At 35.7% G+C, this 14,851-nt stretch overlaps 1 protein-coding gene and 1 long non-coding RNA gene across 2 annotated transcripts; one reads left to right on the top strand and one right to left on the bottom strand.

The window, feature by feature from the left end:
* Window positions 1–3,720: 3,720 nt before the first annotated feature.
* Window positions 3,721–4,981, bottom strand: LOC114377878 (major latex allergen Hev b 5-like). The gene is made up of 2 exons (XM_028336342.1): window positions 4,851–4,981; window positions 3,721–4,369 (listed from the first exon to the last, which is right to left on the bottom strand). Exons 1-2 carry the CDS (start codon window positions 4,863–4,865, stop codon window positions 3,902–3,904), a joined length of 483 nt encoding a protein of 160 aa, XP_028192143.1. The 5' UTR covers window positions 4,866–4,981; the 3' UTR covers window positions 3,721–3,901.
* Window positions 4,982–13,619: 8,638 nt separating this feature from the next.
* Window positions 13,620–13,846, top strand: LOC114377881. Its single transcript, XR_003659231.1, has 2 exons — window positions 13,620–13,709; window positions 13,765–13,846. It is a non-coding gene; the product is annotated as an uncharacterized LOC114377881 (long non-coding RNA).
* Window positions 13,847–14,851: the final 1,005 nt, after the last annotated feature.

Consider the following 14,851-nt stretch of genomic DNA (forward strand, 5'->3'; position numbering starts at 1 on the left):
ACAATAATCCCTACCCCATTTCTTGATCTGATTTTTCCCGTATACCACAGCTTAAATCCCGAGTTGTCTAATTCTTTCGCTTTTTCACCTGTCCACTTAGTTTCTTGTAGGCACATAAAATTGATCTTCCTCCTCACCATAACATCCACTATTTCCATAGATTTTCCAGTAAGTGTGCCTATATTCCATGTACCAAAGCGAATCCTCCTGTCATGAACTAGCTTCTTTACCCACACCCGTTCACGAAAATGTGGGAACCCTTGCTTACTTTTCACTACATCCGGGCGGCGATGCAGCGGCCCTTACTCTTTTGACACTGTACTCGAGCCATACAGCGCGTTGCTTCCGGGCAACGACCTAGCATTCACATTATTACGTAATTGATCCATGTCATAGAGATTCGACAAAGTTTTACGTTGGCTGTCGAAAGTCTAACACAACCCTCTCCTTTTATCCGGGCTTGGGACCGGCTAAGAATAGCAAAGCTAACCTAGGCAGGATTAAATAACAACTATGGTTAGTTGATTATTATTGTGGTGGCCACGGAAGCCAAATCAAATGTTGCAGCTTGAACTATATTCCTTGTGAAAATTAATGCTGAATCTTTGACCATCTTTAGGAAAATCTAGCATTTAAATATAATAATTACTACTGCACTCTATGGTACCCATGAATATTCTATTTAGTCTTCCGAGCTATCTATCAATCGAAGAAAATCTCTTAAATTGTCCAAGTGGGTAGCCATGAACCTTGCCATTGAGTTGAGTAGGGTCAACTTATTTCTCTTTTTTTCCTTTGTCTCTTTTGAAGAAAAATACAAATGCAAAAGTCACAAAGATTGAAATTCTGAGTATGATTTTTTTTCCTTTTTCTGAGAAAAGTATTGTCGTATCGTTATTCAGAAAATGAATGAATAGCTTTAAACTTTTGCTCCCTTGGACATTCTAAAAAGAAAGATAACCCTTACAAATATTAATTCTTTAAAATAACACCAACTACCGGCGCACGGGTGCAAAGATGATCGTTACATAAATTATTTTTTGTTTGTTTCTTTATACACAAATATTTGGGTTAGATTAAAATATTTCTTGGCTGTCCTTTCTGATCGTCGTGCTAATAATAACTTAAAAGCCTAAGATGTTTAGATTAATTAACCTTTTGGCCAAGAAACTACAGGCTACACTTATATAAACCTATTTATTAATGAATAACTGTAAATACATATATTTTTAAAAATTTTATTCAATTCTATGGACCACCCAATTAAAGTTTTCCTAAAATTGGCTCATGCTGGGTTTTAAAAGCAACTATTGTGTAGGCTCTATAAAAAGTAATACTTGACACTAAAAGTAATACTTAAATCAAAAAAGAAAAATAAATTTTGTTTAAGATACAAATTTATTAATTTATGAAAAATGCTAGTTCACACTTTTTTTACCACATCATCTCTTAATGGTTGAAATTTGTTAGAAATTATAAAATTAATTGGATTTTAAATCTAATTTAATGAATTTCTTCAATATATTTTAGCCAATAATAAAATATGTGTACAGAGGAATGTGGTAAAGATTTCTTTTACTGCACTAGAATTTGGACACCCGCAGGTTGTGGATGATGGAATTTACAAGTTGCACTTAACTTGCTTTGTCCAGTTTTCATATGAACAACATTCCAGCAGATTTTAGTTTATTTAAAAAAATATTTCTTATAAAACAGTGGTTAAACAAAAAGGCACCTCAATAACACGCTGAAGTACTTAACAGCTGAAGTCCACCCAAAAGACTATTACACAAGCCTAAACCGTAAACAATTTTATTCAGATACTCAGTACAACCTCTTTGATAGGAGGGATTTTTCTGAGAAGGGTTATCGACCAATGCTAATCATACAAATGGTCAAGTTGTCTTGTTGCTCTCAGCATATTATTTACTAGTGTCATTTTTTGTTTTGATATAATCCTTGTGCCAAAGTATTTTGCAACTAGTAATAGCATGTTGCAAGGATAGAGATGTCACACATACGAACTCAACAACATTTGTTTAAGATTAATTACTCATTTTTGTTTGTTAATTGATTGGGTTTTGAATCCAAGAACCTTGACTCCTCCACTAAAGATTCCAGGAGGCAGAAAGATAAAATATTTTCAACTAAAATATTTCCTATTAGCTGAGGGGGCTGCAGTTTATATAGCAGGTTCTTCAACTAAAATATTTTCTATTTCTGCTGGTAAATAATTTTGGCGTGAGTCATGACGATGTAATATTACTAAAAAATTGATTTTGATTTATTCAAAATTGCAAAATAACTTCCAATTCGTCAGAGGAAGCCACAAGGTTTTGCATGAGCTTGTTTGCTAATTTTTATAGATCTTATACATTATATAAAAGCTAAACCTTCGAAAATGTTTATATTTTATATTAAAATTGTCTTATTTTAAACAAGAGGAAACAAAATTATGGAGCTAAGATCAGAGGAACTATACTTATTATTGCTAGCTGCTAAATTGCAATTAGTTAGTAATTGGTGCTTAAATACAAACTTTGCATTTGTACGCAATTTCTTCTGATTTCATGACTAACATATGACTCTCAATTACTTGAAGAAATTGAAAGATTCTACGCCAGTGTTTTACATATGTAGGGAAAAATAGTATCTACAAGGTTACCCTAACATGTGGTCTGAGTCAGAAATAATGGCTTTTCTCGTAAAGAAAATTTAGAGATTTGAGGATGATGACTTTCCTTCTTCCCTTGTTTTGATTATAATATGTATCTCTATATATTTTCATTATAATATGTATCTTAACTTCTCTATATATATTTTCATTATAATATGTATCTTAACTTCTATATAAAGATAGCTACTGGATAAAGCTCAAAGCTGCCTAAGCAGATGTCTCTACTGTTATGCTTAAAAAATGTACATCATCAATCTAATTTAATAAGCCTAAACACATGGTTAAAGACGACGTACATATATATCCATTTTAGAGATTGACGACGTACATATATATCCAAACACAGCAAGTATGTGAATCTATAAAGTAATAATTAAATTTTTATAATAATATCAGCAGGCTAGTACCAAACTCACACTTTAAGTCTCATGCCTAAATCCATCTTTAAGTCTCACACCAAACTCACACTGAGACAAGAATCTGCAGTATGACTTGCGCAGATATGTCTCTTTCTTCAAGTCAATTCCATCTTTTCTTGAGAGAGAAAATAAAAAATATAGGTGTTACAAAATTTATGATGTAATAAAAAAGAAAAAAATAAAAAATATTGATGAAATATTTAACAATAAGAAGTAGATATTTGTGTACTATTGTGTTTTTGAAACATGTGAGGCCGCTAGGAAACAGAAAATTCTTAGGTAGTTTTCATTAATACCTGGTTAGTCTACTGGTTCATGTTCAATTAATAGAAAATATATAATTATAACATGAATAACTTTGCAATATTAAAAGTGTCATGTGGAAGAAAGCAAGTTTAGAAACGAAATATTCTTTTGCACAAACAACAATATGAATTACAAAGTAAATATCATTTATTCAAACCTAAAGAAACACAATAACACACCATCACAAACATGTAACCCTGCCAATAAACCATCACCCCTAAACTCCAGAACCAGCAGCTTGCTCACTTCAATACACAACTCCTAGAATTTCTCATCTCACCACGTGGCAAGCACGCTGATGTGGAGCCAAGTGTTGTGCTTACACGTAGGTGTACCCTCCATAATACAACCAAAGACTTAAGCATCATATAATAATATTAATAAAGTAAACTAAAGAAAAAAAAGAAGCTTTTCAACATGGCATGCAAAATGGTAGACCTGATCCCCACAACTAGGACCATTTTTAAACTTGTTTTTCTCACTCACACTGTCCATAGGTCTAAGCTTCAGTCTTCTCAACACGAACCTCTACTGGGGTTTCAACTGACTTAGCTGGTTTGTTCTCTTCCTCTGTGGTTGCTGGTGGTGCTACTGCTGCTGATTCTGTTTCAGTAGTTTCCTTAGGCTCCTCTGCTTCTTCTTTCACTTCTTCAGTTTTCTCCTCTGATTTCTCTTCTGCTGGCTTCTCTTCCTCTGTCTCCTTTGCCACCACCTCCTCGGTCTCAACTGGAACTTCTTTAGGCTCCTCTGGGGCTACTTCTGTAGTTGTTTTCTCTACTGTTTCTGTTGGTGCCTCGATGGTTTCTTCCTTTGGTGCTTGGGTGGTTAATTCTGGGGCAGGAGCCTCAGCGGGTGGTTGTTCTGTTGCAGGAATCTCAGCTGCTGGTTGTTCTGTTGCAGGAGCCTTAGTGACTGGGGTTGTTTCCTGGGTCTTGCTTACCTTGGTTGTTGGTGTTTGTTGTGCAACCTATGAGATTTCTAATTTTATTTAGCAAAGTCTTCTAGTGCCAAGCTTAAACAAAGGTGGATTTGTAAACATGAGAAACAAATAACTTGATGGTATAGACTATAGAGACACACAAGTGAAACATCACATAATCAGCACTAGCACAATGTGTTATAAGATAACTAAAATGACTTTTGCACACCCAATTAAAACCTATTTGACAGTTACACGGTGGTATAATTAATTGTTCTAATTTTCTTTTAAGTTTTAAGCTTGAAGAAGTTCAACGTGGCTACGGGGGACTTAATTAGCTTCAACAACTAGCTGGGATATGTTGGTTTTTGAGCTTTAGAGAAATTAACAACTAAAGTGTTGAGTTTCACCGTGTGCACATAGGAACCATATAAACTACTACTACTGGTACACACGTTGGAGTAATAAAGGAATGTACAAAACCAGCTGAGGCAAAATTATAAATAATGAAACTGTGTCTTTGAATTACCTCAACGCTGGCCATTTTGAAAGGACATTGAGAGAGGGATTCGAATAAAAATGACAAACGAAAGTGAAAGGTTGGAGAGATGTGTAAACGAGACAGAGAGAAATTAAGAGTGGTTGTGATGAGTGTGGTGATCCAAGGTGAATAAAACTTTTAGAATAATATAGTGCTTCACTAGGCCTTTACCCTTTAAAATCGACCCACCATTTCCCTTGATCGAAAAGCTAGCCAGCTAGGCAACCAAAAATGGAGCAATCATAAATAATGGAAAACAAATGAACAAAAGATATAATAATTTTCAAAGACAATAACAACACAAACGAGCCTCATCTCACTCATGAATGCCCTTACGTACAGAGAAATTAATTACTTCACTTCTGTACATAATTACCTACAAAATCGGGCCTTGGTTAATGGATGTTGTACTGATTGAAGTAATATTTTTGTCTAATTGAAGCTCTAATTCAATGTAATTAAATTAGTGGGCACATAGCAACTCTGGCATGGTATTATTATCATGTGAAAGAAGATTGTTGCCCTCAACATGTTAAAGAAAAAATGAGTATGCTTTTCCCTGTTCTGGTCAAGTAGCGATGTTAGCCAAAAGTTAATTTGTTTCCATTTTAAAAAATATTTAAATTATCCTTATTTAACTTAAAATAAACCTCTTTATTGGTTGTACTATTTTATAAACCTTAAACATGATGCATTGTTATTTGAGTATGATTGATCCAGCTGATAGTTTCCCCCATTAATGGTACAGATTATATGTCGTCGTCACAACATTTGTGTTAGTGTTTTCGCTGTAACTGCACCCCCGCACTCGTTGTCGTTGACACTGAGCATCTTTCGAGGTATGTCTCTATTTTTAAAAATGGTATGATTGTAGCATGTCGTTGTTCCAATATCGATATTGTTTCATGTTACTAGTTAGTTGCATTATGAGTGAACCTTAGTTGCCCGTTCGAGATTCGATACATCGATTAATACGAATAGTTTGAATTAATCGATGTATTGATTCTTGAATTGTCCGTTTGGACAGTTTTGGATGACATATTTTTATAGTTGAATGATACATAGAGGTAAATTATCTTTTGAATGATTTGAAGAAATTTCGGTATACTGCATTTCACATTGTTCTTCGGGTGCATATTTGATTGCGGTGATTGTTCATACATTCACCGCTTTCATCTTGTGTACCTAAAGACCAATGCGAAATGCTGCCGAAATTTCATCAAATCACTCGAAAGAGATTTTACCTGTACGTTTGATTCAACTATAAAAAATATCTTCCTGAATGGGATAGGGCCACATCTTTAATGCAAAAAAGTGAGTTTAGCATGCATGACAGATAACTTATTGATTGTCATGAATAGCAAAGACAAAACATGGATCGAAGTTGGATGAAAGCAAAACGCATCAGTGACGAGTATGAGAATGGGGTGGAACAATTTCTACAGTTTACGCAACTTAATGCTGAAAGTTTGAGGGGCAATTATTTCTGCCCATGTGTTAAATGTCTTAATGGTAGACGCCAGTCAGTTGATGAAATCCGATCACATCTGATATGTTACGGCATTATTCCGAATTACACAAAATGGATATGGCATGGGGAATCGGTCGACATTCCAATTGTTTCTCAGTCTCAAGTGGTAGACGAAGACAACGGAGAACGTATAGAGGAAATGATCTATGATCTTGGACAAGAGACTTTTGAGCAAGTGCATGCACCTCTGTATGATACAATAGAACGTGATTCCAACACGCCATTGTATGAGGGGTGCACATCTTTCACGCGGTTGTCAGCAGTGTTAGCTTTGGTAAACTTGAAGGCAAGATTTGGGTGGAGTGATAAAAGTTTCACTGAATTGCTGGTGTTATTGAAGAACATGCTTCCTGAACAAAACACTTTGCCGAAAAATCACTACGAGGCCAAAAAGATTTTGTGTCCAGTGGGAATGGAGTACAAGAAGATCCATGCATGCCCTAATGATTGCATATTGTATAGAAATGAGTATGCAGAACTGCGGCAATGCCCCATGTGTGGGGTATCACGATACAAAGTGCAGCATGATGAATTAACTGATGATGCAAGAACCAAAAATTTTCGTCCTGCCAAGGTGTGCTGGTATCTTCCAATAATACCAAGGTTTAAGCGATTGTTTGCTAATGTAGATGATGCAAAAAAACCTTTCATGGCATTCAGATGACCAAAAATCTGATGGATTACTGCGACATCCTGCCGATTCTCCGCAGTGGAAGACAATTGATCGTTTGTATCCAGAGTTTGGGGATGAGCCAAGGAACCTAAGGCTTGCTCTTGCTTCTGATGGAATGAATCCTTATGGTAGCTTAAGTAGCAACCACAGTTCGTGGCCTATTTTACTGATGATTTACAACCTTCCCCCGTGGTTGTGCATTTTGCGTAAATACATTATCCTGTGTATGATGATCGCGGGTCCAAGGCAGCCATGGAATGATATTGATGTGTATCTTACGCCGTTAATCGAAGACTTGAAAAAATTGTGGGAAGAAGGGGTAGATGTGTGGGATGCAAATGTGCAGCAGACGTTCAGGTTACGCACAATGGTGTTTTGTACTGTTAATGATTTTCCAGCATATGGAAATTTAAGTGGATACAGTGTGAAAAGGCATCATGAGTGTCCTATCTGTGAGAAAAATACAAGCTTCATCCAACTCAAGCATGGAAAGAAAAAAGTATATACCAGACACCGAAGATTTCTAAAAGCTTTTCACCCTTATCGACGATTGAAAAAAGCTTTTAATGGAAGTCAGGGGAATGAAGGCCCCCCAGAACCATTAACTGGAAACCAAGTTCATGATCGCGTAAAGGACATTGTAACCGTGTTTGGGAAGTCCCAGAAGAAGACATCATCTCCCAACAACATGTGGAAGAAACGCTCAATATTCTTTGATCTTCCATACTGGTCTGATCTATATGTGCGTCACTGTCTAGATGTTATGCATGTGGAGAAAAATGTGTGTGATAGTTTAATTTGTACTCTTCTTAACATTAAAGGGAAGAAAAAGGATGGTTTGAAATGTCGTCAAGACTTGGTTGACATGGGAATACGAGAGCAGTTGCATCCCATATCACAAGGTCGGCGAACATATTTACCCCCAGCATGCCACACACTGTCAACAGCAGAGAAGAAAAGTTTTTGTCAATGTCTGCGGAATGTCTAAGTTCCACAAGGATACTGTTCAAATATCAAGAGCCTTGTTGCCCTCAATGATCTTAAGTTGGTTGGCTTGAAGTCTCATGATTGCCATGTCTTTATGCGACAATTATTGCCTGTTGCGATTCGCGGCATCTTGCCTAACAAAGTTAGGGTTGCCATAACCCGTTTGTGCTTTCTTTTTAATGCCATATGTAGTAAAGTCATTAATCCTCATCAATTGGATGACTTAGAGAATGAGGCTGCCATTGTCATTTGTCAGTTGGAGATGTATTTCCCACCATCATTTTTTGACATCATGGTTCACCTAATTGTTCATCTTGTGAGGGAAATTCGGTTGTGTGGTCCAGTTTTTTGTGGTGGATGTATCCAATTGAACGCTACATGAAAGTGTTGAAGGGATATACCAAAAATCAATACCGACCAGAAGCTTCCATTGTAGAAAGGTATGTTGTTGAAGAAGCTATTGAGTTTTGTTCACAGTACATGGAAACAGTTGAAGCTGTGGGGGTACCGAAAAGTCGTCATGACCGGACACGAGGAGGTCAAGGTACACGAGGCTTCAATGTTGTTACCATGAGTCGACAAGATGTGTCACAAGCGCATTTGTATATCTTGCATAACACACAGGAGGTCGTTCCATACATACAAACTCACAAACAATATCTGACATCTATTAACCCAAAATTGAACATGATGAAATTGTTGCAAGAGCATAATAGAACTATCATTAATTGGTTTAAAGAAACAATTATGAGTGATGACAATGCTTCCAAAACATTAAGATTGTTGGCTATTGGTCCGAATCTAAATGTCCCCACTTGGAAGGGGTATGACATAAACAATTATTCATTCTATACAAAGTCACAAGATGATAAAAGTAGTGTGCAGAATAGTGGGGTGATTGTGGAGGCTCATTCTGAGCACTTTTCTAGAGCATCTGATAACAACCCAATTGAAGCCTCAATGCCTTACTTCGGCGTTATTGAAGAAATCTGGGAGCTTGATTATAATCAATTCAGAGTGCCAGTATTTAAATGTAAATGGGTAAATGGAAATACCGGTGTTCATAGAGATGAAATGGGATTCACTTTAGTAGACCTTAACAAGGAAGGTTACAAGGAGGAACCATTCATTATGCCAGAACAAGCTAGGCAAGTGTTTTACATCCAAGATCCAAATAATTGTAGATTATCAGTGGTTCTACAAGGAAGGCCAATTGGTGTTAGGGAACAAATTCATGATGCATCCCTTGACATTTGTGAGACTCCTCATTTTTGCACAAAAATGCCTTCAATATGTGAACAAGCAGAGGTGGATGACGTACATGCGATTCATCATGATCATGCTAAAGGTTTATGGGAGAACATTGCTCCTTATCCACCTTGTATCAATGTAATGTTACAATATTATTTTATTTGTTATTGACTTATATGTAAGCACACGTCTTAGAAGGTTGACTTTAAGAAGTTTAGATCAACCTAGACCAACAGTTACTGTGGATCCTGCAACTGGAAGAGCATCAGGCCCACAAAAGCAAAAGTTCCACAATTTTTTAGGGGTTGTAGCTCGAGAAAAGATCCCGATTGTCCACAGTAATTGGAAAAATGTGCCATAAACTCTTAAGGACATGGTATGGGGGGACATTTTGGTAAGTCACATTAACAGTTTAATGTATTGAAACATTGAGTTTATTTTGGAAAAAATGTTTACATGCACTAAAATTGACATGATGAATATGTAATGTAGGCTAAATTTGATATCCCAGAAGCCGAAAAGGCCAAGAAAAAGGTAATGTCCACGGTGGCCACTAGATGGAGGCAATTTAAGTCTTCACTAACCACTAAATTTGTCTATGCTGACACACAAGCCAGACACGAAGAAAATCCTTCAGTAAAATATGGTATGGATAAACAAACTTAGGACGAATTCGTTGCAAGTCGCACGACCCCGGATTGGCAGGTAACATGTTTGTTCAATTTAGTTTAAATTTGTTTACAAATGTACATTTTTAACAATTAAATACATGCAAATAATATATTGTCAATGACAGCAAATTCAGAAAAAGGCAAAGGACAGTCAAAAATACAATGACTGCCCCCACGTACTATCTCGGGGGGGTTATGACTTGCTTGAGAAAAAAATGTTAGATGAGAAAACAAAGCAAAGACAACAGCAGGCACTTTTGACTGAGAATCCATTGTTTGATCTCGAGGAGCCGCCATCTCCCATTAAAAGGCACGTCAAGTGGAAAATGGCTCGAACCAAACAATATGGGCAGATGACATCAAAGGCGGCACAAGAAATTTCAGATAGAATTGTCAGTTGTAGCATGTTTATAATCAATTTGGAACTAATTTTTGTTTGCTTTATAATTACTACCTCATTAACTCTTTCAATATGTTGTGCTTCTTATAGGACTCGTTAGAAGAGCAGACGACACAAGGTAGTTTTGTTCCCCATGGTCGGGATGACATCTTGAATACGACCATTAGCAAACCGGAACATCCAGGTCGAGTTCGTGCAGCAGGATCTGGTATGACCCATACTCAATTTTATGGTAGGGCAGCACGTACGTCGAGTAGTTCCTCAGCAACACTAATGCAGCAACAGTGGGTTGACATTATTGGAAACATAAAGGAACAAGTAAGGAATGAATATGAAGAACAACACAAGAGGAGTCTGGAGGAATTTAAGAAGGAGTTGTCCAGTTAGATCTTCATTCAGTTGAGTCAGATGGGATCATAATACTCTCCCCTTATTGAGGTGGATTTACAGGCATTGGCTGCACGTCTTAGCACTAAAGGAAGTAATGTAGAAACTGCTGATGTTGACCCATCAGGCGACAAAAATGTGACTTTCAAACCCACTATGGGGTTATACGTGCAACGACAACATACTACGGTGTTGGTGGCCTTGGGGAAAATATGTGAGGGGGGATCTGCCATTCACAATGTCACTTATGCTGATGATGTTGTAAGGGTGAGTGTTGACAAAGTTATAGAAGGTGATGCCGAAGTGCCCTTCCCGACATCATAGATTCAATATGTCAGGCAGGCTCTCCAAACATTCATTGCATGGCCAACAAATCTTGTGAAAAAAGTGTCACATGAGGTAAATTTGGTGTTATTATATTTGTTGCATCACATGTTTACATGAATATATGTTACTTTGTGACATTATCTAAATTGCTCTTTTCATTACACATTTAGGAGTCGATACTAGTCGAAAGAAACTTGTTGAAATAGATGAAAGGGGGACGAATGATTTTGAACATGATCTGTTGCGTCAACTGATTAAGAGCCTATATTACATGTACGACACACCCGTTGAGTTGAAGTGGGATGCCAGCAAATTTGGGCTTCCAAATGTTGATGCTTCATTCTTCTTAACATTCTCTGATGTAAATGAAATAGTAGCAGGATATAAATGTTTAAACATATCTATACTACAGTTATGGATGCTGTAAGTAAATTTAATATGATTCATTGATAAGTAGTATTCTGTATGGTATGCATGAGTATCAATGTTTTATGTATATTTTATCAAAGCAGGTTTTTGGATGAGTGGAGCTCAACTTTGGGTCATGCTTCCGTGTATGGATTCCTTGAGCCACAATCAATACACCATGCAAAGGACCGACGTGCTGAATGTGAGCATTACTTACAAGCATGGCACAAAGAATCTCAACGAGAGGTGTACCTAGGAGCTTACTTAAATCAGTAAGTAATATTAATTCAAATGGTTATAAATAATGTTGAAGTTCTATGTACCTAATACTTGTTTCTTGTAGGGGCCATTGGCAACTGGTCGTACTGTGTCCTGCGACCAATGTTGTGGCATGGTTTTGTTCGTTACGTAAGAAGCCTGATAGTCATATCAAAACTTCAATTAACAAGTAAAGTTTTGTATTGTCCCTCATATCATGCAGTGTAATATTTTTTGTCAACCATTTGTTATCGTCGTATAGATGTTTATCATGCTATTATTATAAGTAGTGTAATGAAGTCAGCAAACACAACTATGGATGGTACAAATAATCCAGCAACGCCTAAGTGGATTGAAGTCAAGGTTAGTGATGCAATTAATCATTATTTTCCAAAATTGATCTTCAAAATCAGACTTTAATACAATTGTTAGATCGAATTATTATTTATATTGGATGTAGAACCATGTTCAAAGCGGAGGGTGTGAGTGTGGCTACTACGTGATGCATTGGATGTGGAACATCATCACTGGGGGTTTAAAGAATAATTGGAACATGGTATGTTCGGTTTAACAACTTTAAATTACTATTTCAGTAGTATTTGCATTCATTTTACATCTTCATTAAATACACCCTATGTATTCTTCATATTTTGTAGTGGTTTCATGATGGAACGACGTTAGACAACGAAACAATTACAATGATTCGCCAGAAATGGGTAGCATGTTTTCTTAAAGTTCAAAGCAATCAATGGTCGAAGTCTTAGTTGACATAGGAAATTTTTTGGTTATTGTGCACATTACAGAGACAAATGTCACTATATTGGCCTGTATCTATTTGGAAATATATATATGATACTTTGTGTTTTGTTGTCTCTACAAAATTGTTGGGCTGAGAGAATGGAACTTGTTCTTTTAATTTCTTGTCATTAAGGGCAGATGGAAGGATATCAAGCAAGGGAAGACCCTAAGGTTTTCATTAATTACATTTTTGCTATACCGCTGATTCTTTTTTTTAATTAGACAGCAGACATAAAATTCACAAATTTCTAACTCCTGTACATAGTTATTCTTTTTTTACTGTAAAGAAGCAATGCATCTTATTGCAAATGCATGAGATCTCTTTATCTCTATCAGATTTAGAGTGAAGCATGGGGTGGACAACTACACAACTCTTCCAAGACCAATTGACTCCGATCAAGAGTTGAGAGTGGGGATGATGTTTGATTTGTATAAAAAGGTTTTAGCTATTGTAGGGGAAATTAGATGTTGAATAGTTGAATATAAATTACAATAGTGGCAGCACTGAAAATGCTTTTTAGTTGTCTTACTGAGCTCTTCTTGTTTTTGGTAACACGGTGACATAGCATGTTGAGAGGAAACCACATGTGGCCCCAACACAGCATGGTAATTTTACATTTTTTATTTATTTGTCAATGAGTTTAATTTTTCCTTGTTGAGGTTTTTGCTTGGTAATATAAAAATAATAATAAAGTTATAAATCTTTGTTTGAATATCTATATTTCTAATAATCTAGATGATCTTCAGAATTTCATCCAGTTTGCTAGTCAAGCTAGTAATCCTTTTCAGTTCTTAAACCAGATTGCGCACATCTCAGCAACTATAGGTCGATTGAGGCAAGCAAGTGAAGTTTTCACCTATTCTGTATGATTTTGATTATTGTAAATACCTTTTATGCATAACAGGTTGAATGCAAAGAATTTTTTTACAGACATTTACCAGAGTTGGATGATTCTATTGCTGATAAGCTTCTCCTTGGATGCACCACAGCGGAGCAGGTGACTTTTTGACCCTTAAGTATGATTGTCAAGTAATTAAGGAATTATTTTGTGTTGAATTTAGAGTAAAAGACTTGTCGTTACAGAAATGCCAAGAGGTGGAGCAAACAGCTAGAGAACAAGTCACTGATAATGCTATCTTAGATCAGATTTCTAAGGTAACATTACATTAAGTAACTGTATTACACTGATAATGCATCTTGTCATTTTTAGACTGTACAAGTTGATATACCTCAATCCTTGTTTGAGGAACAAGGAAGGCAGCTTTATGGAGCCAACCTATTAGAAATACAGGTATTGGTTGCAAGTTGCATCATTTTCAGGCCAATCAGGCAACATAAATTCCAACATGTTTAGATTTATTCCTGATTTAATGCAAAAATAAAAAAAATAAAAACTCTGCTCTCTCTTAGGCAAAAATGAAGTTAAATCAGCAGCAGCTGGTGACTCTGTCAACTTCAAAGGCTGTGAACGAATTTCTTGAGCATCAAAAAGAAAATATAACAAATTTGATAAAAACAGAGTGTGCCAGTTGGTGATATATATAGGCGTGAAATACAATGATTACTCTGTCATTATAACAGAAGGAAAATTATAAGTATTACAAGATAACAACTTATTTTCTTAAGATAATAAAACATATTATTCAATTAATATTATTAAAAATAAAATTAATAACAGTGATGGTTTAGGGACTAGAACCAAATGGTGAAACTACAGACTAACAACAATACAACATAAAAAAAATATATGCAATTTTGCCAGAGTAGATCAACTAGATTTAGAACATTTTTTTAAGACAGATTTAGAACAATTATCATTCATCTGCATTTGTTTGTACATGACTTCCTAATAGAATGCATTTATTATCAATAAAAAAATCATAATTTATAAGCACACTACCTATTTTGATGTTTGGTAGAGGATGAAGATAAGGTTATGCAGATACGGTGTGGCTTTAAGTTTGAAGCTTTCCAAATTTATGATCAGTTGAGTTTAGTACAAGTTAGAAATAAGAGTGAAAATGTATTCACAAATAAAGTGTTTTCCACCAGAAGAACAGACCCTATTAGAGTAAACTAGAACAAATAATATGTTCAAATTTCATACTAGAATTAAATATCAAATATTAAAAGCATTAGGCTATAGACATTAAGAACATCTTTTGTATCAGTAATGTATTTGCATTTGAACAAAAAACTGCAAAAATATAATTTATAATGATTTTACTTTTCTCTTTTGGCCTTTGAACTACAGTTAAGATATTTACAACCAAACAAGAATCAAACATAACAAAAAT

The sequence above is a fragment of the Glycine soja genome, chromosome 12 (genome assembly GCF_004193775.1).
Source record: "Glycine soja cultivar W05 chromosome 12, ASM419377v2, whole genome shotgun sequence".
Lineage (NCBI taxonomy): Eukaryota > Viridiplantae > Streptophyta > Magnoliopsida > Fabales > Fabaceae > Glycine > Glycine soja.